The sequence below is a fragment of the Physeter macrocephalus genome, chromosome 2 (assembly GCF_002837175.3).
Source record: "Physeter macrocephalus isolate SW-GA chromosome 2, ASM283717v5, whole genome shotgun sequence".
In the NCBI taxonomy this organism is placed as follows: Eukaryota; Metazoa; Chordata; class Mammalia; order Artiodactyla; family Physeteridae; genus Physeter; species Physeter macrocephalus.
In genome coordinates, this window is record NC_041215.1 from 136141079 (window position 1) to 136167698 (window position 26620).

The 26620-nt window shown below is 45.0% G+C and overlaps 1 protein-coding gene across 7 annotated transcripts; it reads right to left on the bottom strand.

Annotated features, from left to right (window-relative positions):
• Window positions 1-62: 62 nt before the first annotated feature.
• ILKAP (ILK associated serine/threonine phosphatase) lies at window positions 63-26620 on the bottom strand. 7 transcript variants are annotated; one of them, XM_028483122.2, is made up of 13 exons: window positions 26498-26620; window positions 19270-19335; window positions 18740-18796; window positions 17047-17094; window positions 15923-16042; window positions 14355-14481; window positions 12840-12946; window positions 12345-12438; window positions 11969-12056; window positions 10492-10613; window positions 3798-3917; window positions 598-679; window positions 63-339 (listed from the first exon to the last, which is right to left on the bottom strand). In XM_028483122.2, exons 1-13 carry the CDS (start codon window positions 26550-26552, stop codon window positions 199-201), a joined length of 1227 nt encoding a protein of 408 aa, XP_028338923.1. In that variant the 5' UTR covers window positions 26553-26620; the 3' UTR covers window positions 63-198. The 7 variants fall into 7 exon arrangements, with proteins under 7 accessions (XP_028338923.1, XP_028338930.1, XP_028338932.1 ...); XM_028483129.2 differs by lacking the exon at window positions 26498-26620 and adding an exon at window positions 24896-25373; XM_028483131.2 differs by lacking the exon at window positions 26498-26620 and adding an exon at window positions 19126-19172 and having other exon boundaries at window positions 19270-19318.

Below are 26620 nucleotides of genomic sequence, written 5' to 3' on the forward strand. Positions count from 1 at the left end.
AAAGCAAACACAACCTCTGAAAGGTCAAGAGTTGCTCAAAATGTAATAAGATAACTCAAAAGTCTAGAAAAAAAAAAAACGAAACCTTTATTTACAACCATGGGAATCCCACAGGAGTACACGAAACACATTAATGTGCACAACACACAAAATGAACATTGGAAGTCAACACCACGCCGCGCTCCGGCCCGCAGCACCTCAGTGCCCTATCCGCACCACCATCACGGTGACATTGTCCGCCGAGCCCCGCTGCACCGCCTTGTTGGCCAGCCTGTTGCAGGCGGCTTCGTAGCGGGCATCCATGGCGGGCTTCCCTTCTCGGCTCTGGATCTTCTCATCCTACCGGACAGGAAAGGGGCACTGGTGAGTGGGGATCCTGCACCCCATCACTCTCCTGAGACACCACTGCCACGAGGAAGAACTGCTCCCCAGTTCCCATCAGGGCGGGCAGGACAAACTGACTGGTGAGTCCCCGGGCTGGAGTTCCCACTCCCAACTACAGGGAACATGGGGGAGGAAGGGGGCTTCGGGACTTCTCCTCTAAAGCCCAAGTGCAGCTGGAATGACTGGCACCCTCTCCCTTGTGAGACTTCTTACCTCAAGGCAGGACAAGATGAAGTTCACGGCTTCTTCTGGGGTAAAGACCTTGAAGAGGCCATCACAGGCCAGCAAAATAAACCTACAACACAGAGAAAAAATATAAATGGGTTTTAGCAGCAAACTTTATTAAATGGCCTGACAGTGGAGGTAAAAATATCTGTCCAATTACTCAAAGGCTAAACATTTTTTAAAACCAATTTAACTTCTATGAGACAAAGGTTAAAACTACTTTAAAATATTTGTAGGTGAAATGTTATACATCAAAATTGGGGGGCTTCCCTGGTGGCGCAGTGGTTGAGAGTCCGCCTGCCGATGCAGGGGATACAGGTTCGTGCCCCGGTCCGGGAGGATCCCACATGCCGCGGAGCGGCTGGGCCCGTGAGCCATGGCCGCTGAGCCTGCGCGTCCGGAGCCTGTGCTCCGCAACGGGAGAGGCCACGACAGTGAGAGGCCCGCGTACCGCAAAAAAAAAAAAAAAAAAAAAAAAAATTGGGACTACTCTGTTCCCCCAAAATTATGGATTAACCCAAATCCACTTCTTAGACAAACTCTAGGAAAATCACCGAATAAAATCCATCAGGTGTTACGATAAATACATTCTAAATTTCTATCACCACATTTCTCGAGCCATCTCCCAAACATACTGCGTGGGCCAAAAGATTCGTTCGGTTTTTTTCTGTTAAGATGGCTCTAGTAGCACTCAGTTGTCTTTAACTTCATTCGAAACAATTTTGTTAGACTGTATGTGACAGCTGTCATATCAGCGTACATTTAAAAAAAGACATCAAAATTGGTGAATTTTTGTATAGCCGTTTTAACAGTGAAGATGGGAGAAAAAAAGCAACATTTTCGGCATATTATGATTATTTGAAGAAAGGTAAAAACACAACTGAAATGCAAAAAAAGATTTGTGCAGTGTATGGAGAAGGTGCTGTGACTGATCAAACGTGTCAAAAGTGGTCTGTGCAGTTTCGTGCTGGAGATTTCTCACTGGACGCTGCTCCACGGTCAGGTAGACCAGTTGAAGTAGACAGTGATCAAATCGAGACATTAATTGAGAACAATCAACGTTATACCACGCTGGAGATAGCCGACATACTCGAAATATCCAAATCAAGTGCTGAAAATCATTTGCACCAGCTTGATTATGTTCATCGCTTTGATGTTTCGGTTCCATGTTAAGTTAAGCGAAAAAAACCTTCTTGACCACATTTCCGCATGCGATTCTCTACTGAAACGTAATGAAAATGTTCCGTTTTTAAAACAAATCATGATGGGCGATGAAAAGTGACAATAATGTGGAACAGAAGAGATTGTGGGGCAAGTGAAATGAACCACCACCGACCACACCAGAGGCCGGTCTTCATCCGAAGAAGGTGATGTGTATATGGTGGGATTGGAAGGGAGCCCGCTACTATGAGCTCCTTCTGGAAAACCACACGATTAATTCCAACAAGTACTGCTCCCAATTAGACCAACTGAAAGCAGCACTCGACGAAAAGCGTCCAGAATTGGTCAAAAGAAAACGCATAATCTTCCATCAGGATAACGCAAGACTGCATATTTCTTTGATGACCAGGCAAAAACTGTTACAGCTTGGCTGGGAAGTTCTGATTCATCCACCGTATTCACCAGACATTGCACCTTCAGATTTCCATTTATTTCAGTCTTTACAAAATTCTCTCAATGGAAAACAATGTCAATTCCCTGGAAGACTGTAAAAGGCCCCTGGAACAGTTCTTTGCTCAAAAAGATAAAAAGTTTTGGGAAGATGGGATTGTGAAGTTGCCTGAAAAATGGCAGAAGGTAGTGGAACAAAAGGGTGAATACGTTGTTCAATAACGTTCTTGGTGAAAATGAAAAATGTGGCTTTTATTTTTACTTAAAAAACCGAAGGCACTTTTTGGCCCACCCAATAAAACTGAGAGTTTATGGACTTAAGTAATGTTCTCAAGCACTCACTCCCCACGTAAAGGGAGAACCACCTTCCACTTTCACCATCTGAGAACAGGACTACCTCCCTTTCAAAGCCCCCTCTAGACTTCCCAAGGAAAGTCTTTCTGAACAATGATGGATGAGACGAGACAGTTCTGGTTCTCCTAGGACAGTTTCCCCACAGATCTAACACCCTTCTCTCCTCATTTTAATACCCAGGTCCTGGTTTTCCTCTTTTGACTGGGCATTCATTCAACAAGTATCTACCAGGCACATGGTTCATGCTTGGAACCTAGCAGGGGACAGGTCCAAGCAGGTGCCGGCCCCTTCCACTGAGGTGACAGACCCTGAGCAACTGGCCACACAAACACAGAACCATGATCCAAAGCAGAGGGAGCCCGAGCAGCACATAAACAGGGGGCCTGGTCTAATGTGGGGACAGATGAGACTCCCCTGAGGCATCATCTAGAAAACGAGAGGAGCTGGTGGAGCCGTGTCCCAAGACGCTCGCTCAGCAGGCGGGGTGCCGGGGTAAGGCTCCTCCCTCGCACTGGCCTCCCCGGTCTCCTTCCACTGCTGCCTTAGTTCACCTCCCCCATCCCCACCCGCAGCAAGGGCCAGTGCATCAGTTCCTAACTGGCCTCTGGGCTCCATCCTACTCCAGCCTCCAACAATGACTTGCTGAGGGCTTCTGGCGCCAGGCATGGTGCCTCACCTTCAAGCAGCTCAGAATTAGGGGCTGAACAATTAAACAAGAGGTCTCTTTCTCAACCTAACTTGACTCTGCTTAAAAACCTCCCACGATTCTCCACCAATTATGAGCTAAAATTCAAGCTCCTCAGCAAAGAATCCAGGGCCTTTAAAATCTGTCCCCAGGTACCCTGCCATCACTTTCCTGACTCCCTATTATGGCACCTGCCTGGCCACATTTTCATCCTGTCCCTTGTGTGTGTCCACTCTGCCAGAAAGCCCTTCTCTTTTCTCCAGCAAGGATGTCTCTCTTCCCCCGCGGCCAAAGTCTCCCAGAGCACCCCATACTCTGAAGACACACTAGACTGGAACCGCCCATTCACAGGTGCTCCCCCGGCAGACGGTGGACCCCACGAGAGCAGAAACGGTATTTTATTTATCCCCGCACCTCTAGGGCCTAGCACAGTGCCCGAGACATGGCTGCCCACCCCAGGTTCACTACACAAACTGGAAGAAATCAGAAGAGAAACAAAACCATGTGTGTGCACACCTGTGCCTCTGGGAGGTTTTACCTGTCGTTGGGGGTCAGCTGGCAGCGTCTGATATCTGGCACAGAAGTGACCCCACAGCGCTTGTACTGACCATCCCCAATGGAGCGGGACACCTCCAGCACACCCAGGACACGCCCGTCCCTAAAATGAGGGGAAAAGCAAATTCAGATTCCATCTGACAGATCACGGGTCACAGTACTCAGAATCTGATCTTAAAAGCAGAAAAATGGGATAGAGTAAAAGATGTAACCTGTGGAATCCACATCTCTTAGCCTCTAATACAGAGCAACGTCTGAGCATTTTTGTGCTGAGTCTTCTTTGTTCTAGGTCGTTCACACTCCTGCGGCCCCTGGCTCCTCAGCCCAACAGCACGCTGATGGGGACAGCGCCCTCTCTAGCTGGCATATGGCAGCGCTGGGCCTAATCCATTGATTTGCCCACAGCCCAGGGTCAGACGTGATTGGATGGGGACCTGGCTTTGTTTTTATCTTAAAGCTTCTCAGGTGATTCAACCATGTCACCCGAGTTAAGAATAGCTGGAACAAAGGGATATTTTGCATTTCACTCTAATCAGATTCGGAAAATACCTGAAAGTGACTATTCCCAGATTTGGAAGCGAGTTTTCTTAACACTGGGTATGAATGTGATTTAATGTGACTTAAATACAAATGGCAGTGTTCTGCACAGCATTATACTTCCACCCATTCTATTTTTAGATGAGGGCTAGGGAGATGGGAAGGTGACCTACACAAAGACTCCATATTGTAAGACAGAGTTCTGTCAGCAGGAGAAACAGTCCCTAGCCTGACACTCCCAAGGACAATTCTGGCGGTGTACTTGCTGTGTGACCTCGGGCAGCTGCAACCTCCCAAGCATCTAGACCCTCACGTGTAAAACCAGAACCCACGCTCGACAAGCTGCGTCAGAGCACTCAGCCAACAGCAAAGCTGTGCGTGGAGGTGTACTGTCACCACGGGGCTCCCAAACAATGGAACAAGCTCTGGAAATGCTGGGTGATGGACACACGTGGCCAGAAGCTGCTCGCCTGGGTCTGGGCTGCTGTCTCAGAGTCAGAGTTCAGCCTGGCTCCTGGCCCTTCACTGTGCCCACAAAGTCGCCCTCACCCTCCCAGTGGTCACAGCTGAATCACCAGCAACAAAGACTTCTGCCAGTGTCTGTGAAGAGCTGAGCAGTCTTCTCAAGTACAAATAGTAAAACGAGCAGCAAGAGGGGCCGAAGTGCACAGGAGCCGAGCTGAAGAGTGAAGTGGGGTGGGGTGCGGGATCCCTCAGCCTCAAGAGCGCCTTTCAGGAAGCAGCTCAAAGCACGAGCACCACGAGAAGCCAACAAAGCGCTTCTTCAGGACCAAGGGACTGGGTGCCTGGTACGCACCCAACCCCACTCCCAAGCCATAAACCCAGCTTGTTTCAACGAGATGGTGTACAATGGCAGGTCCCAAAGCCCCAGTTACTACCAGCACGACTCAGTACAAAAAACGTGGAACAATTCCTGAGTCTGATGAAGAAAAATGTGTGCGCCACAACACAGAAGCTGCCATTTCCATTCCTGTTTACTGAGCCAAGTTCTACACAGAGTGGAAATCTTACACTCACTCAGCTACTGGAGTGACAGGAGAAAGCAACAACGGACAGAATCGCAGACCCGGGAAAAGCCACTTACACTTCAGGAACGGACGCTGCAAGCTGGCTGTCACCTCTGCCTGCACTCAGTGCGACAAGCTATCTAAGACGTGCATGTGCAGACGCCAGTCAGCTCCGGAGGCCAGTGCCAACGCTAAGGCTGTGCATCACAAGAGCACAAAGCCACACCACCTGCCCTTCGTGGTCAGTGACAACTGGAACAGGACCCACCCGACGAGGCCTGTCAGAACCAGCCACGTGGACCTGTGGGCTTGCACTTCCCGGCCTGCTCCAGTACTCCTCAGCAGAGCTCCTCCACACGCACCCGATTCGCGGCCAGCTTCCTAAATGCACAGTAGGAAGCTGTGTGCCCTGCAGCAGGTTCTCCCTCAACAAACGGCTGAAAATCCACTCTCCTCCCGCTACCCCCAGTGTTCTCCCCCCAAGACCACCATGCTGAGGAGGGAGCGGGTTTTGAGGTCTGCACTCGCGACGCGTGTGCCTTCCCTTGGTACCAGCCGCCCACGGCCTGGCCTCCCGCCCTCAAGCAGCTTTTGCTCCGTGCTGCTTTCTTCCTCATCTCCTCCCATCTGCCCAGCAATCAGAGAACTGCTGTCCTATTGCTGGGAAAGTTGTTCAACAGAGTCCCCTGATTGTAGCTCTTTTTGCTGCCATTTTCTGTTCCGGTTCTCCCTTCACAGTCGGAGAGGGAGGCATCGAGACAGCCAATCTGGCTGTGAGGATAAGCCAGACCCTGCTCGGACTTCAGCAACCCCGGCAGGTGAGCAAATGCAGGAACTCAGTGGTCTTGACAGGCTCACCAAGCTACGGCTGGGAGGTGGAAGCTCCATCTTCTTCTGACCATCCCAAGATTGCAGATGCCAATATCCGGTGTATTAACACGATGGGTGCTACAGAGAAGACTGCAGGTATGATTCCAGAACTGTTTCTTTTTGCCATCAGAGACCTGTACCAGCAAAGTACTGCGAATCTGACACTAAATGCTACATGTGCAAGCTTCCCTTCAGCTGTTCAGTTGCCTTCCTTGCAAAATAAACACAAAACTGTTTTCACCTTCTCCGAGGAAGTCACCTGAAGGAGTGTAACACACTGCTGCATACAGTATACTACCTTCAGTGTAAGCAAGTAGGAAAATAAAAATACATACATGGATTTGCTTATTTTTGTAAAAAGAAACACCGGAAAGAATCAGGAAATAGGGGTGAAGGGAACAGAGACGAAAACATGTCTAACTGTGCTTTTTATTTAATTTAGATAATTAACCATGTAAATGTGGGGGGTTTTTCATTTTTAAAATTGTCGTAAAAATACACGTAACATAAAATTTACCATCTTAACTACTTTTAAACGTACAGTTGAGTCGCATTAAGTACATTCACGTTGTTGTGCAACCATCACCACAATCCATCTCCAAAAACCTTCCCATCTTCCCAAACTGAACTCCGTGGCCATTGAACACCGACTCCCCCTCACCCCGCCCCCCGACAACTCCCACCCTACTTTCTGCCCTGGTGACGATTCTGACCACTCAGAGACCTCATATAAGTGAAACCATACAGCAGTCACTCTTCTGTGACTAGCTTATTCCACTTAGCAAAATGTCCTCAAGGTTCATCCATGCGACAGGATTTCCTTCCTTGTTAAGGCTGAATAGTATTTCCATTGTATGGAGAAACCGTATTTTATTCATCACTTCATCTATGGATGGACACTTGGGTTGCTTCCACCTTTTGGTTCTTGTGAAAAATGCTGCTATGAACATGGGTGCACGCCTATCTCTTCAAATCCACTGCTTTGAATTTTTGGGGGATATATACCTAGGAGTGGAACTGCTAGATCATATATGGTAGATCTATTTATTTTTTATTTTTAAATTTATTTTTTATTGAAGTACAGTTGATTTACAATGTTGTGATGGTAGATCTATTTTTAATTTGTGAGGAACTGCCAAACTATTTTCCACAGCAGATGCACCATTTTACATTCCCACCATCAGGAAAAGCCCTGAAGTTGAAAGCAAAATGAAACTAATGATCATAATAACCAGACTGTAACAAAACCGCAGTGAAAATAATTATTCCATGTTTACACACAGTACTCTGTATATCCTCAGTGAAGCACAGACTAAGGATAAGAGAACACGAAGGAACTCAAATTCATTAGTAGTAATACTGTTGATTCTATGATTTCCAAGCTATTTTGGCAAATAAATATACTAATGTTGTTAGGAACCAAGATTTTCAGCATAAAAGAAGACACTACAACTACTTAATCAAAGAAGTTAAGAGAAAGCCCTATAAGTGTCCAATCTGAATGAGAAATAGCAATCTAAGCTCACAGCCTAAAAAGAGAGAGAGGAGGAGAGAGAGAGGAGAGAGAGGAGAGAGAGAAAGAGAGAGAGAGAGGAGAGAGGAAGAGAGAGAGAGACAGAGAGAGAGAGAGAGAGAGGGAGTGTGTGTGTGTGCGTGTGCGTGTGCGTGTGCGTGTGTGTGTGTGTGTGTGTGTGTCCGTGTCCTGGCTCTGTCCTAGAACAGACGCAGAACTGATGATGCTGCAGTTGAACAAGCATCCCCAGCACATGGAGCTCAGTTTTAAGACAAAGGCGGAAGTGTCTGAAGCAAGCCGAAGCTCCCTCCCACTGGCCACAGATGAGGCCATGTGAACAGCGAGAGCACCCCGCCTCTACAGCTGGAATCAGCGCCTGGAATACATAAAGCCACCTGCGGTGACTCACGGAGCAAGGAAAAGGGGATGGAGAGAAGCAGAGAAGGTAAAGAAAACACTAGTTTCCACAACTGTGGGTGGCTCTCACTCTGTAAATGGTGATTGAAGAATTCAACATTTACCCTGCTTTCAGGGAGAAACTATGGTTCATCCCCCATTGACGAAGGAAAGCCTTTCTTTATAGGACGCCTGCCAATACACGTAGAAGGAAGCGCAGAAGTAGATGATCATCTTTGCCATCCCTGTGAAATAAATGATTCATGCAAGGATCACTAAGGGATGCTAAAACCGTCAGCTGAAAGGCTGGTGGGCCACAATGTTCACAAGGTATTGAAGTCTATCTCCCCGGATCATGGGCTGATTACACGGAAACACGTCCTTTCACTCTGGAGCCATCTGTTGTCACCACATGGTAGCCAGCATGGAATCAGTATCACACCAGTGACCTTACATGGCTACTGAAGTGAGGGACTATCAAAAGTACATAGCATCCTCCATCACATATTTTTGCTGAATATGTTTCATCTGAATTTAAAGAAGCCTTTAGACCTAACTTCTAGTTTACAAGAAATACACACAAGCAACTTAAACGATACCATGAAAAAAACAGCACTGGTGACCCTATACAAGTGCTGACTAGTGATGATCCAAGCCTAGTACAAGTGGAGACGATTCTACACGGAAAGATGTGAGTCCAAGGTAGATGCGAACACTGACCAGACCCTGGTTTCAAACAGAGACACTCTGGAGACAACTGGGGAAATACGAGTACAGACGGGATATTAGATAACCTAATACAACCTAAGGAATTATTATTTTCTTAGGTGTTACGTCTGCAACTAACTTTTAAATAGTTCAGCCAAACACACACATAAACAGACAAAGCAAAATGGCAAAATGTTAACTACTGAATCTAGGTGGTAGACATTGAAATGTTTACTCTTAAAATTTTTTCTGCATGTTTGAAAATTTTAATAATAAAAGGGGGAGGGGGTGGAGGAAAAGAAAAAGCATGCCAACGCTGGCCTCAGGCAGGAGATGGGCCACAGCCTGGCCCTGCTGCTCAGGAACAGAAAGCCCCTGCTGTCTCTGAGCCTCCCACCCCGCTTCTCTAAATTGAGGGACTCACCCTAAGCCCATGCTGTTCTTAGTAAGTAGGGACTGGGAAACAGGAAGTAAATGCAATGCAGCTAATCTTACTTTCAGCCATAGGACTGCCAATGTCAAAATCTTTTCAAGGAGTTCAGGCAAAAGCAGAATTTTAAAGTTATAATAAAGGGCAGAAAAGGTGATGTTGACACTAACACTGGGGTCACATTCTCGGGCATTAACTTCCACAGCAGTCATGGGGGAGAAGTCAGGCACAGAGCACTGGCCAAGGTCTGAACCCAGCCTACAATTCCGTCGATGCTCATGTAGACAGCCACAACCAAGACCCAAATCACCTTTTACTAACCCAGGAGTTTTTTTAACCAACCCTAAGAATTCTAACTGCTCTCCAGAGACATCCTTGCACCCCTGGCTAGAAACAGCCTGAAGCAATAACAAAAACTGCCCCAAATAAACAACAGAAGAGAAACTACACATCCAAGGGCAAATAACTGCACTCTTACACTGATATATTACTTCTCCCTTATCTCCAACAGGAGACAAAATCCTCACGGGGTCAAACTGTAAGATGAACCAGAAAACACCTCTGATCAAATTCATAATGCAATGTCCTTAAGGCATAATTCTCCTAAAGTGCAGAAAAGACTTAAGCCCTCCTTTAACTACCTGGGAGATGGCAGATGATAAACCAGAGCCTGCACACACTCTTCAAAGGTGTAAAGAGAGATGAAATGGAATTGCCATGGATGCAGCCAGGTTAAGAGCGGCCCTCTGGGCTAGATAAGTTGTTCCACAGGAAGACCAGAGGTGATCAGCACACACTACTGTCTTACATTTACTGTCTTAACCACTTTAGATGTTCTCTCTGGAGAATTTGCCGAAAACTGTAGCTTACCGGGTTGTGACAAATGACAGCTTTTATGAGAGTTACCAGGACCAGAGACAATGCTGCAAACGGTGAACTTGAATTTGAGACAGGTCTCCTCCTTTTGCAAACGTAGGGAAGCATGTTTCTTGCATACATTTTTTGCTCCCACTTGGACACAGGTGAAATCCTACAACACTTGTTCACCTACTTAGACTTCACCAGGTTAGACCTCAGACAGAGTCTCATTACGCTGAAGACTGCATGACACTGAACGTTCCACCCTCAGAGGTCTCAAGGCTGCTTTTAAATAAGTGAACCCTCCTTCCCGGAGTTCCCATCACTCCCTGGTTACCTGACATTCCCTCCAGCCTTCTGTATTCTCATTCGTTCTTCATACTGGGTTGGATTATGCTCCTTGCTGAGGCTTAAGGCTGCATGCTTTTGACTCTCCTCATTGTAACGACACAGGATTGCCTGGGAAGATGGAGAGTACAATGGCTGTGAAATTTAATGAGCCCAGCACCTAAAGTTGACAGCTGAAGAGAAAGGAGTTTCAGATTCAGCCTCCTGCTGAGTTCAGTGGCTCAAGCATCAAAAGTACAAGTAGCAAAGTGGTGTCACACAAAAAATTCAGGGAGAGAAGCCCCGGGCTTGGGTGTCAACTCTGGTGCAGACTCTGCTGGATGACCACAGCTCACTGCTCACCCTCACTAGGCCATTATCTTCTCATCTGTGACGTGAAAGGGAGGACCTAACAAGTACCAAGGCCCCTTTAGGCGTTACCATTCCAAGAGTTTACACTGGCAAAGACGAGGGCAGTTTGGTGGGCTGACCAAGTACCTCTCCGTGGGTTCCCGCCACCATGTGTACTGTGTGGTAACTTCCGGACAAACCTCTTATTCTACAGAGGAGGAAGCCTGAGGCCCAGGGGATAGGCATCGTGCCTAGAGTCAGAGAGCAAGGCCAGGACTCAAACTTGGGCCTGACTCCAAAGTCTCTCTTTTTTGGCCAATTTTACTCATGTTGTTTTTTTAAGTCCTTTGATCTAAACACCTACGTACAAGAGACAGTCCACTAGATAGATCCACTAAAGGATCACCCGAATATAAACTCCACTAGGGCAGGGCTATCATCTGTGATGCTCAGAGCTCCTAGTGCTACATATTTATAAATCACCCTAAAAGCAACACGGGTGGGGGGTAGCTATTTCCACGTCTGAAGAGATGCTATTAAGAGCGGGAAGGTCACTTTGTCCAGTGGCTGCTGAACAAGCATGGCGAATGGCTGAAAAGCAAGCGGCAATGGAGGTGAACATCCACTCCTGGCAGGGGAGGTGGGAGGGACTGCAGAGACCCTGCAGAGCACCGCCCTCCAGCTCTGAGTCATTCCCCACGACTGGGACACAGGATGCCATCAGTGGGAAATCATCGGGTTTCTCCCTCAGCCATGCGTACTGGGCTCAACGGATATATGTCACATCGTCTAGCACTTTCTAGCTACAGCTTTTGAGTTATTCATTCATTACGGCCTGAGGTCAGAGAAATGAAGACGAATATTTAAGGTACTTGCAGGCCAATTAAATTCCAACTCACAGCTCTGTATCTGACAAACAGGGTATAAGCCTTCCCAGAGAACAAACAGCCTCAAGCTTAGCTGCCGTTCCCTGACCCAGAACTTAAACTCTGCAGCAGAACCCCCTGCAGCAACCCCACAAGAAGAAAGATTCCAACCCAGCCATCATCACTGTAATCTTATTCAGCAAGTGCTTCTACAGCTCTTCCCCCATATGACATGCTGTTATCTAAGTGGGTGGCTCCAGAGTCACATACCCGACTATCTCCGAGGTTGGCAATATAAAGAATGTTGTCGACAGCCAGAACACAGGTAGCAGTGGACCCATCTTTCCAGGCAGGCTTCCTGGGGGGAAACACGTCAGAAATACAGTTAACCACCAACATGCTAGCACGTTGAGACTAATTTCCAGAGTTGAATGGGAAGTGTCTTACACTTTAAAAATGGATGGTTTCTCTGATATGTGCTTTTTCCTGTTCCGGATTTCGTTAAGTTGTAAGAGATTACTTGGTGCTATAGGAACTTTTCAGACAGTGAGCATTAGCATTAAGCTGTAGTAGAAGGCCTGGAATGCGTTTAGGAAAACAACACGCGCACTCCACTCACATGTCTTCATGTGATTATTACACTTACTGGCTTGAAGCTTGCTTCAGGAATTCTTCATCAGTATGCTTGAAAGTGTCCAAGAGGCATCTTTTCACGGTTTTCTCTACACTGATTACATCTCCTATTACAGAAGGAACAAAAGAAAACAAACTCTTGAGGGGGGAAGATTATCCTCCCGCCACTGTCATTTTGTTTCTGTATTACAACCAAGAACAACCTGTACTTCCTCACCTTTAAGTGCCATCTGCATTTGGTTTTAGTAGTCTCCCAAACACAAAGGCAAGACACTCACTTGTACCCAAAGACATTCCGCAAGAAGGGCCGATCACTCAGAGACACGAGAAGTTCCATACTAGGCACACCTGCGCGGCCACTGCATCTGCTCACCTCGGAGCCGCCTCCTCTCAGCCCTGCTCTTTTAGAGTCACCAAGGACTCTTTGCTAAAGCCAGTGACATGTCACTGATCAGCACAAACAGCCAACACCAAGATGAACATGAACCGATTTAGCTCTCAGTCTCACCTTTAGGAAATTTCCTGATTAAGTTCTGATGCAAATTCTGTGCAGCAAATTTTGAGGCTCGAATTCCTCCATGTCCATCGAAAACAGCAAAATATGAAACCCGGGTACTGGAACAATGAACTGAGAGTCAGAGAGATTCTCACGGCAAAGACTACTCCTCTCCATAAAAGCTGTTAACTCTCAGACAGCGAACATCAACATTACCTGAGACAAACACACTTAAGTAACTTCTGTGACATTTTTAAATTAAGAATTAAAAACTCACACTTGTTTTAAAAAATCAAGATCTATTAACCCTGATTTTTCACTAAACTAAAATTCAGAACTTTTTTCTATTTAAAGCAGATTTAGCTTCAACACTAACACACAGATAAACAGTTACTGATCCAAGACGGTCAAAAATATCTGTAAGAGTTATAGCTGATTCACTTTGTTGTATAGCAGAAACTAACACAATATTGTAAAGCAATTATACTCCAATAAAGATATTTTTAAAAATTATTTTTAAAAAAATCTATGAGAGAGAGAATAGGTAATTTCAGAATTCTTGCTCAAACTTTGACCAATATAGAATTCTTAAAGCCTATCTTACTAGTCATTCCTATTCCCCTTTCAAGTTTTGCCAAAAAACATAAATAGAATAAATGTCATTAAAAAACTGTTTCAAGAAGGACAGAACAAAAATGCCTATGAGAAGTGATATTTATTCTGCAGAGCTGCTCTTTTTTCGAACATTTTTGGAATTCCTTTTCAATTTGGGACATCACAAGCCATGAAAAAATAAACTTCATGTGGTTGATAACTCAGAATCTTACAGTGTAGTATTTGCTAGTTATGGCTTACTGTTCCTCAATTAAATCTATCCTGAAAATATCTGCCCCTGTGGGGCTCTCCTGAAGCCCCTTTCCTGGGTTTAAAAGCAACTCCAAAGCATATTCCTGCTCTTGGTGAGCAATGGCTTTTCCTCCATGCCTTTTCCTTCATTTTAGTTTGTACAACTGCAGGAATCTTTCACTGTCTTCTTCTTGGTGCCATTTCTGCTTTTTTGTTCTCTTTCTGGGCCCTCACTATCTGCACTAGCTCTCCCTGATCTCCATTCACCTCTGTAATTAGCAGCTTCTACCTCTATCTCCTGGGTCAAAGAATAAGAATACTATCTGCCAGAACCTCTTCAGATACTGGTGGAAAGCAGCACACCCCAAGACCCAAAATAGGGAGTCATTTCCCAATTAGCAGGGCTTCTCAAGTTCAGCAGGACAATTGTTGTAGGGCTAACCTGTGCACTACAGGATAACATCCTGGCCTCCACTCACCAGATGCCAGTAGTACATCCCCCACTGTGACAACCAAAAATGTCCCTGGGGGGCAAAACCAACCCCAGCTGAGCACTACTGATGTTGTATCAAGCAGCTCAAGAAATATGTCTTTCTAATAAATACAAACTGGATACAGTCCAAAGTTCCCATCAGAACAGAGACTTTTATGCCATCAGGCTGCTGGAGCACAGACACTCACATGAGGGAGGAGGGGGGCCTACACTCCTCGGTGATGTCATTCAGGATGACATGGGCGTCCTGCATCTCCTCCCGCTCGCCCTTCCGCTCAGCCACATAGCCTTTCAAACCAAAGATCATTGAAGAGCCTAAGAAAAAGAGAACAAAAAGCCAATACAAAACTGTGCCCTTCTCTCCAGAAGCCCTACTCCCAGAGCAAATGAGAGGGAACTATGGCTATTCTACTCAGCAATGCCCTAATGCTGCAAACAAATAAGCTATACCCCTCAAGGCATCTCCCGGGCTGCAAGTCTGTTACAAGATTCAGACCACTGTTGGACAGGGCCGGTCTCTGCAAGGCTGAGCAGTGGAAAGGAGACGGCAAACGACAGCAAGTTAGTACAGAATGGCTCTTGAGAGGGCATTAAGTCAAAGCACCAGAGCAAGGAATGTGCTGTCATCCCACAGAAGTGGGATTTGAACTGGGGCAAGGAATTCTGTGCAAATCTAGTCTGTCAATAATTTAATAAGGACAGAAAAATTCCTAGTTTAGAGGAATGCAAGCAAGTAGAGTTTATCCCTAATGCCCTGTTGGATACACTGGAAATATATATTTCCATGCTTGAGGCTGGAAGAATTTGAACAAATGGTAAGATCAGCTGCTTTTACTTTAACTGAGGAAGGAAAGGAAAAAGGAGTTCACTGGAGGCGCAGAAATTTCTCTTTAATGGATGGTTTAAGCTTTTTCTGACACCTAGAGCCATAGAAGTGATAGAATGAGCACTTTCTGAAGAGCAGCTGGTGGCAGGCACAGTGCTCTCCAGGCTCAAGGCAGTGACAAGCCAAGTTGAGCACACGTCTTCACAGCAGAGGTGGAGCAGGTCCTCTCACACCTCCACGTGCAACCTACAGCCTCTGCCTTGAGATCACTTATGGCACAAGACAAAGTGGCCGGTGCAATAAGTGAAAATCCACAGTTTTTCTCTTTAGCTGATACTTTTCATTTCTTCCCCACTCATTGTGACATGTTACAAAGCTGACTACAAATTTCAATTGCTTTTTCCAGCCTCGGGCTGTCTCTTGGGACCTGCCTACTGAGCTATTCACAGAATCCCAAGTGCTGACCAACAGGCTGGGGACAAGGACAGGTGGCCAGAGAGAAACTGGGGGGCCAATAAGCTAAACACTCACTGCCGAAGGCTAACTAAGAACTACCTGTGGTTTTTAACCCTTGAAGGACAAATTCAGGTTTCCTATCTGACCAAAGGTAACAGATGTACATGGAGGGCAAAGAGAGAAGGGAAGCAAAAGTAAACTTGGAAATCCGTTTGCAAATAAGAAACCCTATCCACTTCTTAAATACAGACATAAAAAGGAAGTATTGGGTTGGCCAAAAAGGTCATTCAGTTAATGAATACATTGTTCAATGAAGTTCTTGGTGAAAATGAAAAATGTCTTTTATTTTTACTTAAAACTGAACGAACTTTTTGGCCAATCCAATATTATCGTCGGAAAGCTGAGCTTGTTTTTTGCTCTGGGTTGTTTTACAATATGAAGTCTAATACATTTGTTTTCAAACTGTCTGAAAACCTTTACAAACTTTCTTTTCCACAAGCTCTTCACTGCCATTCTTCTCTTCTTCAGAGGTTTTTCTCTTAGCTCCTTTCCCTTCATTCTTTACCACCTGGGGTATCGAAGTGTCAAGAGAACCTGGAAATATAAAGTCAAAGCCAGACAGAAACACAGCTGTAGACGGTAAGAGTCCCTAGCACACCAGGCTCCCTCCCAGCCCTCAGAGACAAAAGACATTTGAGAGAGGCCTGGCAGAGAGAGAGGCACAGCAGTCACGGCTATGACTTTGAGGGGTGGGGCAGTGCCTGGGCACCCACAGTGGGAGACCACAAATTAAGACCCAGGCCCTGCTCAGACTGGCATAAGAGGACATGCAAGAGAGGCTTCTCGGTGGTAAAAATACACATTCATATCTTGGGACTATGGCACATACATGATGTTTTACATCCACAAGCCCTTACTTATAAATAAGTTTCCAAAATCTGCAAAGTGAAATGTCCTGAACCAGTTCAAAAAAGTAACAAGTGCCAAAAAAGGCTTAAAATAAACATCAGGCTTTAAGAACTGTATGGATCCTGAAAGCAAAATAGGACTGCTGAAGCCATTCCCACTTGCAAAGGGACGAATTTGTATTCAAAGCCAGAGCTAAGAGCACCTGCAGTGTGTATGCATTTTGGAACAACAGAAGTCTAGTTCCAAATCTCAGTTCTGCCACTTCCAAGGGGTGTGCCCTTAAGGCAAGTTACTTAACCTTCCAGCCTCAGTTTCTTCACCCGTAACAGGGCGAATACTGTCCTCTCAGGGGGTTGTTTGAAAACTGCTGGGGAGAAGGTATGTAAAGCATTCATCACAGTGCCTGGTCCATCAAGTATCCAATAAATGGCCCTAAGTATTCTCTGCATTTAGGTATAAAAGCATGCAACCATTTATTATTCATTCAACTATTCTTTGCCAGACATTTCTGAGTACTGAGAAGAAAAAAGGAAAGAAATGTCTCTGCCCTCAAGAAGGGTCAATTACTTGCGAAGGACAGATTTCTGCAACAGTATAACACACACATCCCACCCCACATAGAAGGCAAATTAACTGGGACAATGTCACGGATTTCCCAATGGTCTCTTCATTAGCCTCCTGTCACTTACTGTTTGTGTTCCAGTTTTCCCAATGTGTATGTAAAAGAATCTTCCTTTCTTTTAAATTGAAAAACAGAGAAATTTTTTAAACTGTTATTGACTTCTAAGTGAATCACATTGTCATCAGTGAATGTGGTCTACGTATGAAGATGATTCTTTATTGGGACTTACTTTATGGCCTAGAATGCAGTCAATTTTTGTAAATGTCTCTTGCCTGCTTGAGAAGAAAAATATGTCTTCTCAAGAAAGCCTAAATACTGGATACAAGATTGGTTTCTATATCCAAAAAAAAAAAAAAAAATCAAGCTTGTTAACAATGGTGTTGACGTCTTCTAAGTCGTCACTAGTTTACTGCCTTTTGCCCTGTGGATAACTAAGACGTAACTATGCTGAATCTTCCTTTTTTAAATTAAATCTGTTAAGAGCCCTAGTTGCACACGTTAACTTTCATTTTAACTAAGTGCACTGCCTTTACTGGGAAGGTTTTAGGGTAAATTGTATGAGAATGCTGTAATTTTTTGGTATGGATACATAGACTGAAAATCTGAGACTTCTTATGTAAGATGATTGTGATACTTTTTCTAAATACAGGAATGATACCTAATTTAATCCATACTTTCTAGACTAAGTCCAATGAATTTATGGTAAAGAATTAATAATACAAAAAATATACTTGAAAAGCAGCAAGTGTTCTATTTGACAACATAAGGAAGGTTTTTTACACTAGCGGATAACTGCACATGAAAAAGGACAGCCTGCATCCCCACTGTCCCCCACCATTGCCCTACTTTCCCCCACCCTTTGGGGGAATTCCATGTGAGAAGTTCTCAGTTAGTGGAATAATGCATTCGTCATATATGACAACCTAGAAGAATCGGCTCTGTTTTCCCCTTCTGTGTAATTGGGACATAAAAGGAAAAGTTAAACATTTACAGGAACAGGTAGAGCCAATGTTAACAGGCTTGACAAAAATGAAATCAAATCAATAAAAAGAATCTTGAGAACATAAAAGGACTGACTGGAAAATAATTAACTAAGGTCTTGAATTTCAAGAATTCAAATTCCTTCACATGGTCTGTACCAGTCAGTAAAGCAGTGTCATTCTGACTTCATTTTCTTAAAATCAAAATTCTTTTTAATGTTAAGTGGCATAAAACAGATGACTTATTTATCAGGAATACTGAAAATATTTTAACTGTACTTCATATATTCAGACACTTCTGCTGGATACATTTGGGTCTGTCAGGAATATAACAAGGCAAAACCAGAATGACAGACTGAGATTTTCTTTTAAACGTTAATAACAGAGACCAAAGTAAATTATTGGACTCTCACTTCTTAAAAGTCAGTTGCAAGAGGCTAAACCCCAAGAAGTAAAAGATAATCACCAAAAGGTGCTGTAGCATTTAAGTGTCTTTTTGCTCCTACCTAATGGTATCTATTTAGGTTCTTTTTTTGGCGGGAACTTAGTTCCCCAACCAGGGATCAAACCTTGGCCCCAGCAGTGAAAGCACTGAGTCCTAACCACTGGACTGCCAAGAAATTCCTGGTATCTATTTAGTTTTAATAAACCTTATGTTGTATTATGATTTAATGTCATCCTAAGGCTTGTTACAAGCTATAAATAAATAAATTTTACGTACGGGTAAAATACTACATATTATTTCCATCAGCACGTTGGACATTTTTCCCTACCACTTACCTGAATCACCACTGCTGGCTGGCGGGAGATCATCAAAAAGCAAAGGTCCCCCCGATCCTGAAACACAGCAGAACACCGAGTGAGCCCACAAAACCAGGAGGAAGCTTAAGTTTCAGAATCCATCCCACCAGGACACCTACACAGGTCATTGAAATAAACTCAAAACTCTTGTGTCAATCCAGTGGCAACTCATACTGTGCTAAATAATGTCTTGAACCTATTTTATTTTAAAGTCCTATCATTTCAAAGGAAACAAAAAAATCTGTCTTAAAGAGTTAAATCTTATTCCAGCTAGTATATTAAACACTCAAATGAACCAGAGAAAACTGCTCAACACTTTTATGCAGTTTCTCAGGGCTAGCGACTAGCGGATTTTTCTGCCTTACCTGATGCCATGGATTCAAAACTTAAGACAGTCCAACACCTAAAACATCTGTGTGTTGAAAATGGGGGAAAGGGAAAAAGATTGAGACAACTACAATCCCAGGATGACATGTTGACACACACCTGGGAGAGCCTGAAGACTGTACCTGAGTCAGTACTGCTGGCCGGAGGGAGATCATCAAAGAGCAGAGATCCTTTCTGAGCTTCTTTCCCTAGAACACGGAACACCTGCTTAGAGAGCATTTGGTCGTTGGCCAGATGGGATTCAAAGGGGGAGATCTTTAAGTTTGCTATTAAATTCAAATCTTCTCCCCACTGCTGGACAAACCTTACTTTAAAAAAATATTTTCTTGACAGCCATTTAATACAGACATTTGTTTCCAAAAGTTACAGTCAACATATACTACAAGCAATGAAAGATGACCCAACAGGCGTTTTAAGGGCTATTGGGTGTTTTGAGGGAAACAAATATTTTTTTTGGATAATTTCACTATTGAACAAATATTTTAAAATCTTTCTTTAAAAGTGAATCCTGGGAAGAAAAAACTGACTCTAGAGCAAAACAATAATTCTATCTTGGTACCTCAATACAGAACTTCGGAGATAAAGGGACTCCTCAAAGATCTACAGGTCTTAAAAATCCTATTTCAGTACCATTCTGAATTAACCACCAGGGAGAATCTTAAACACATGGAGCACAGAGATGGTGAGAGGCCTGAGGGAAGCCAATCTGCCTTAACCTGGCATCACCAGCACAGTGCCCAATTCAATAAATATCTATGAAGAAAATGAGGGATTTCAGATACTCCAAGGTAAACTCAGGAGGAAGCCAGGAAACTTTCTATCTAAAAACCTAAAGATTTACCTACCAAAAGTACTTATCTGAAATGTTTTATACTCAATTATCCCTTTCCACATAAAATTTAACTATTATTCCTTCTCCAGCTTTCCCCAAAATTTCTGTTGAAGCTATGAAATACATGAACTGGCCCACAGGAACATGGGGGAAACTGAGGGCTAAAGATGAAGGTGTGGACATCCACGTCCTATGAAGTTCAACACACTGATCTTTTTCCTCTGAGTTCAAGTACAGAAATGTACTCATTTAAAAACCAATTCAACGTGTATGCTCCAAAAGTTTCATCCATATTGTCTTTCTGCCTAGAAATGAGCTGGGTATCAATTTTACTTCTTGAAAAAAGTAAAAATTTTAATTAAAATTTATAAACTCCAAGAAAGGAAATTTCTTCAGGAGTCTTTAGGTCAGAAGTACATTAAATACCTGGTAATTCCTAATTTAACAAAAAATAACTCTTCTGCTTTATACCCCTAATGCAAATGGGAAATGTCTACTCCATAAACTAATTTTTATCCCTTAGGATTACCCTAAAGACATTAAGTAATTACAAATACTTTCATTTTTCTCACAAGTGACATAAAGACTCTGTGGGAAGTATCCAAAAAACAGCATTAGGAGGACACTAAAAGGCATTTAGGATAACCATTTACTCACTGTATTAATCCTCCTCCAAGAATTGCTAATATTCTAGCAAGCCACTTCCAAGGGAAACTCAAACTGTATTGGTCTAAGCATCAACATGCCCATTCTAACAGACTCAAAACTGAATAGGGGGGCTTCCCTGGTAGCGCAGTGGTTGAGAATCTGCCTGCCAATGCAGGGGACACGGGTTCGAGCCCTGGTCTGGGAAGATCCCACATGCCGCGGAGCAACTAGGCCCGTGAGCCACAACTACCGAGCCTGTGCGTCTGGAGCCTGTGCTCCACAACAAGAAAGGCCACGATAGCGAGAGGCCCACGCACCGCGATGAAGAGTGGCTCCCGCTTGCCGCAACTAGAGAAAGCCCTCGCACAGAAACGAAGACCCAACGCGGCAAAAAAAATTAATTAATTAATTAATTAATTTAAAAAAAAAAAACAAAAAAAACTTAATAGGATGACCCAGAACAATCACACTGGATTCAGCGGGGCCAAAGCACCAGGCAACTTGGGAGAGGGGGACATTATAGGGAGGAGGCCAACCTGAAGACAACCAACCCTTCCACTTACGCAGGGTCCGATTTTAATTTTTGAATTAAATGGTTAGGGTTAGGGTCTTTCCAAATCCAATGTCCAATGGGGCAAAGTCCTCTTCTACCCAGGTAGTAATACATTTTCGGTCCTGGCAAGCATTCCTCATAATAGAGTTTCCAGCTTAGCACTAGCCTGGCCTCTCTCCTTTGGCGACAACTCAGTCTAAGTCAGTTCCCCAAACCTACCACCAGCCCCAGAGAAGGGCTTATCTTCCCATGCTGAATAGAATGAGCCTCTCCTCTCCTCTGTCACTCTGGAATACTGTGAGTGGTATTTCAATTAAACACAATGAGATCATCTCATATTTTTGTTGGCCACAACTGAAAATGGCTTATATAAATGATAATTAACATTCGCTGCCTGCCAGGAACTATTCTAGTGCTCTACATATTTTAATGGATTTAATCCTCACAATAATCTTATGAGGTGGGTACTATTATTACTGTAACTTACTGATAAGGAAACTGAGGCACTTAGGTTAAATAACTGTCCAAGAGAGAGCCAGTGAGGTGTGGAGATCCAAACCCAGGCAGCCTGCTTTCCCAGCCCATGCTCTTGGAGAGGTGCTACACTGCCCCTACCCCATAATGTTCTAGGAACTTCACAAAGATCATCTCATTGAACCCTTACACAACCCCACAAAGAGAATCCCGAGGCTCTGTAAGATCTCTGGAACACCTTTTTGCATCATCAAAAGGGTCAGAGTTAGAATAGCGTGCATCTGGATTCTTTAACAACAATCTGTAGGTCACAGATGCTCTAAAGGGAACTTCTGGTTAGCCAGAACCTTACATTCTGTTTTGGATAAATAGTAATTCAAAGTATTTGGGGCTGCAATCATTGGACCAAGTGTGACCTTGACCCTAAACTTTGGAAGAGGCCCCTGAGTTCTAAACATAAGAACTCTCATAAAGAAAGAAACAAGACAGAAAACAAGTTTTTCAGTACAGTTAATCTTATCTAGGTTGCTGTGTTTCTTTGGGTTTTTTTTGTTTTTAAGTTACCTACATTCTGAAGCTAAGTCTACTGAAAGTTACATACTATGCTGAGAAAAATATTCTTGGGCTGATTATATTCAGATTAGCTATAAGTTGCTACGTACAGTAAAGCAACAACAAGCTTTTAAATATTTTGCCTAAATTGCTTCTTATACCCGGATTTTCTTTTCAACTACAAATGGGACACAGTTGACCTCCTCATCCGAGGATGTGGAACCTGTGGATATGGAGGGCCACTGTACTAGGCCATTTTATTGATATATAAGGGACTTGAGCATCCTCGGATTTTGGTATCCGAAGGGGATCCTGGAACCAATCCCCCACAGATACTGAGGGACTACTGTACATGTTTTCCAAATACCACGGACGTATTAGAAAAGGGCCCCGCCTCCCCACCACCGTAACAGTTTAGTGTATACTTTCCATTTTCCTTTATGCTCATGAACTTGTGTATGTGCATTTTAATTTTTAAAAGGTAGAAGTGTACTATATAGAACACTCTACATATATCATTATTCACGTAAGCCATCACACTGGGTCTGACGATTCCTTTCAACAGCCGCCCACTATTCTCTATGGGAAGCACTGCCACTCACCTGGTCTGGTTCCCTTACTGATGGGCATGCAGCATGATTCTGGTTTCTTACATGACAAATAATGCCACAATAAACAACCCTAGGCTTATATCCTTATTTTATCTGCTAACTGCTGGGCAAAGGGTAAATAAATAAATCTGACAAATGCCAAAATTTGTTCCAAAAAAAGTTGTGGTAACTTTCACCCCCAACACACTTTATGAGAATGTCCATTTCTCCACATCCTCATTACCATCTTGCCAATTTTTAAATCTGATGGGTGAAAAATATGGCACATCAGTGATTTGCTATTCCTTTCCAGTGACGGAGGAAGCTGAGCATCTGGTTGATGGGTCATTTGCATTTCTTCCTCTATAAACTGTCAGGATACATCCTTTGACCATTTTTCTAACGGGTCATCTCTTTTTAAAATTAATTTATCTGTGCCTTTCCCTTACTAGGGATAGTAACCTTTAGTAATGTGTACCACAACTACTTTCTCTCAGTCTGTCTTTTGCCTTTGTGCTATTTTGCCTGCAGAAACTTTTTTATTTTTACATAGCTAAATCCATTCTAATTTTTATGACTTGAGTTTTTTCTTATTAACCCTGAAGTTTTACAATTAGTCCAAGTTTTTTCTAATATGGTAGCCTTTGTTTTATATTTAGATCTCCAATTTTCTAAAAGGAAATATTTTGAAGATGGCCTGCCAAGCAAATATTTATTTAGTCCCTGACAGCTGACGATCGGCTTTAAAGTGTACTAGTGTAGTGAAAGACCCACCCTATAAAACTGAAACCAGGTTACTGCCCAAACAACTTTAAACCAGGACACCTTTAACTTGTTTGGACTGCCAAATATAAGCTGTCAATCTTTAAAGACATCAAGTCAGCACTTTTATGAGTATGATGTACCAGAGAAATTCCATTTCTATCTGATAATAACAAACATACTTCCTTTTTTAGGTAAGCTATATATACTGTATATAAAAAGCTTGATTTCACTCAGCAGTCAAAACATGTTAGGGGCTGGGATGAAAACTCCTAATTTAGCACAAAATCTGAAAACATTTAATGCGTTCTTTCCACATTTTTCTTCAGACCATAAAAATTAAGAGGCTTGGGGTAGGAACATTAGATGTGATGTTTAAAACAAAAATCAAAGAACTAAATAAAATACACTTGATGCGATCTGAGGAATGTGATACTTCCTCCCTTTGGACACTTAGTGTTTTCACAAAATCCATTTAAGAGTGCATTTTTTCCCCCTTTTGAATGGCTGTGAAAGTTAACTCATAAGAGCAGCATCTACTAGGCACTAGCATCTACTAAGCGCAGACCTCGTGCTCTACCTGTGCTAAATACTGTACACACAGCGCCCTTTCTAACCTGTGGGCTAACAGGAGGAGGCAACACTCATGTCTCCCAGAAGCAGAACAGCCACAGAAGACAGCAAGACCAGAGTTGGGATCAGAAACCACACAGTCTGATAACATGTCTGGAACAACTCTTTCTGGGGACTGCGGGAAGTGTCTAGGTCTTTCATCGTTCCCTGAATTAGCTCAGAAATTGGCGGCACCTGCACATCCTTTGTGAGGGTCATGATGGTGCGATTTAGCCTCATCTCTCCATCCACTTCATGAAACCAACTTTATTTTCCTTTCATTCACTCTATGTTCAATTTTGTCAATCATCAATTTTTCGGAAACAAAAAGTATGACGTTTTGAATTAAGTTTTTCAAAAATCAAAGCATTTCCACGAAATCGTGAAATCAGATTCTGTTCTGTTCAAATGACTTTTTTAACCGGTTAAGACTCATCTTGTTGGTCTGAACTAAATACCTGTCAAGATAGTCACTCACTTTAGTACTTATCCCTCTCAGCCTTCTGTCATCTACAAATTCAGAAAGCACACCTTCTTTGTTTTTAAGGCTATTTAAAAACATACACTCAGCCAAGCAGGACCTGTGACAGTGTCAGTGCCTTCCCCACAGGCAGGGAGCAGTTCACGAATCCACGCTTCAGGGAAGGGGGCGCTTTAACTTCACGCAGCACCCCTGCCACCCTGTCATCTCAGCCAGGGCTGGATGTGCCCTCCCAAGCACCAACCTGTACGAGTTGTCAAGTTTTGTATCATTTCAAGGGTCCCTTTGCGATTCAAGAAAATGACAGGCCCACAGGCACATCTGCGAATCCAAACGCTGCCCCAAACATATTCAGATAGAGGTTATACTCCATCAACAGAGTAAGGAGGAGTGCATACACAAGCCAGAGTTTTCACCCGTACCTAGAACAATCTAGAAAACAAATCTGAGAAACAATCCACAAGATGAACGTTTGGTAGGGAAAAGTCATGGCACCGTTACTGGGAATAATGGCCCGACAAAGACTGGCCGGCCTGGTGGTCCACGTGTGACAAGCCAGAATCCAGGCCCCATGGAGGGCGCAACAACCCCTTCAATGGGGGCTTTTTAGGGCCCCATGTCACAGGAGCCCTCCACGCTGGTACGCCCAGGCCAACTAGAGAACGCAACGTTCCCCAAAGAGCACACCGTCCCCTTGCCTAGAGTCTCTGCAAATCCCAAGTCTACCCATCTTCCGAGACCAGATTCCAGCACCACCTCCTTCCCCACTCTCTGTCCACCGACTACAAACGTCGCTCCTCTGGACACTCAGCGTTTCCCACAGGCGTTAACCTTAGCCATGCTCAATTTTAATCACTTGCATGCAGAATTAGGCTCCTGGAAAGCAAAGGCAGGGCGTCAGTCACCTTCCCCTTCCCCTACTGCGACGGGAGTTCCCGAACCAGGCTCTGCAGACCCGCGCCGGGCGGTCCCAAATCGCCCGCGGATCCCCTAGCGCGGACGCGGGCCCCCCGCCCCCCGCCGGCTCTCAGGCTGAGACCCCGCGCTGCGGGGAGCCTGGAGTCTGAATGCGTTTTTAGGGTTTTCCATGTTTTCTGCCACCAAGCTGGGCTCGTGAAGAAAGCCCTAAGCCACAGCACCCAGCTGCGTAGCTCGCCCCTGAAAACATTCACAAGTCTTGCCAACCTCAACCTGGCGCGGCCGTCACCCGCTGGACACACAGGAGCAACCGTGCGGTCCCCGCGCTGCTGCCTCCAGGAAGGACCCGGCACAGCGGCCGAGGTCGGGGGCCGGCAGGGGAGCGGGCCTGGGCTAACGCCCTCCACTCCGGGGAGAGCGGGCACTTCCCGGGGCCCCGGAAAAAACAAAAAGTACCATGAATCGTTAGATCCGACGAGAGGAGCAGAGAGAAGGAATCCTCCTCTTCTGGCCTCACAACCACAAGGACTGAGTCGGCGACCACTTCCATCTCCGGGATAGAGATGAAAAACAAAGCCGAAGAACACGCAGAACTGGGAGCGCGCCCGGAACGACGCGGCCCACACGGCGAGCTGTTCGGACGCAGGCCGGAGGACCCGCCGCGCGGCTCCCGTGAGGGGACGGCGGCGGCGGTGCGCGGGCCGCGGCGGCCACACGTGTGGGCCGCACACAAAGGTGCCCGAGCCGCGGTCCCCTCCTCCTGCGCAGCGAACATGGCGGAGACCGCGAGCTCCCCGCGCCGGTGCAGGCCGCGCTCGCCCTCCCGCGTCCCCGCCGCCGCCTCAGGCGCCGCGGCCTCTAGGCCGCCGCCCGCACGCCCGCCCGCCCACCCTCCTTCTCCTCACGGGCCGGGCGGCCACCCGCTTACCCGCAGCCGGGCGCGGCGAGCGCTCGGGCTCCGGCAGGTCCCCGAACAGGTCCATGGCGGAGGCTGGGAGGCGGCGGCGGCGGCGGCAACGGCGGCGGCGGCGGCGGCGGCGGCAGACGCGCA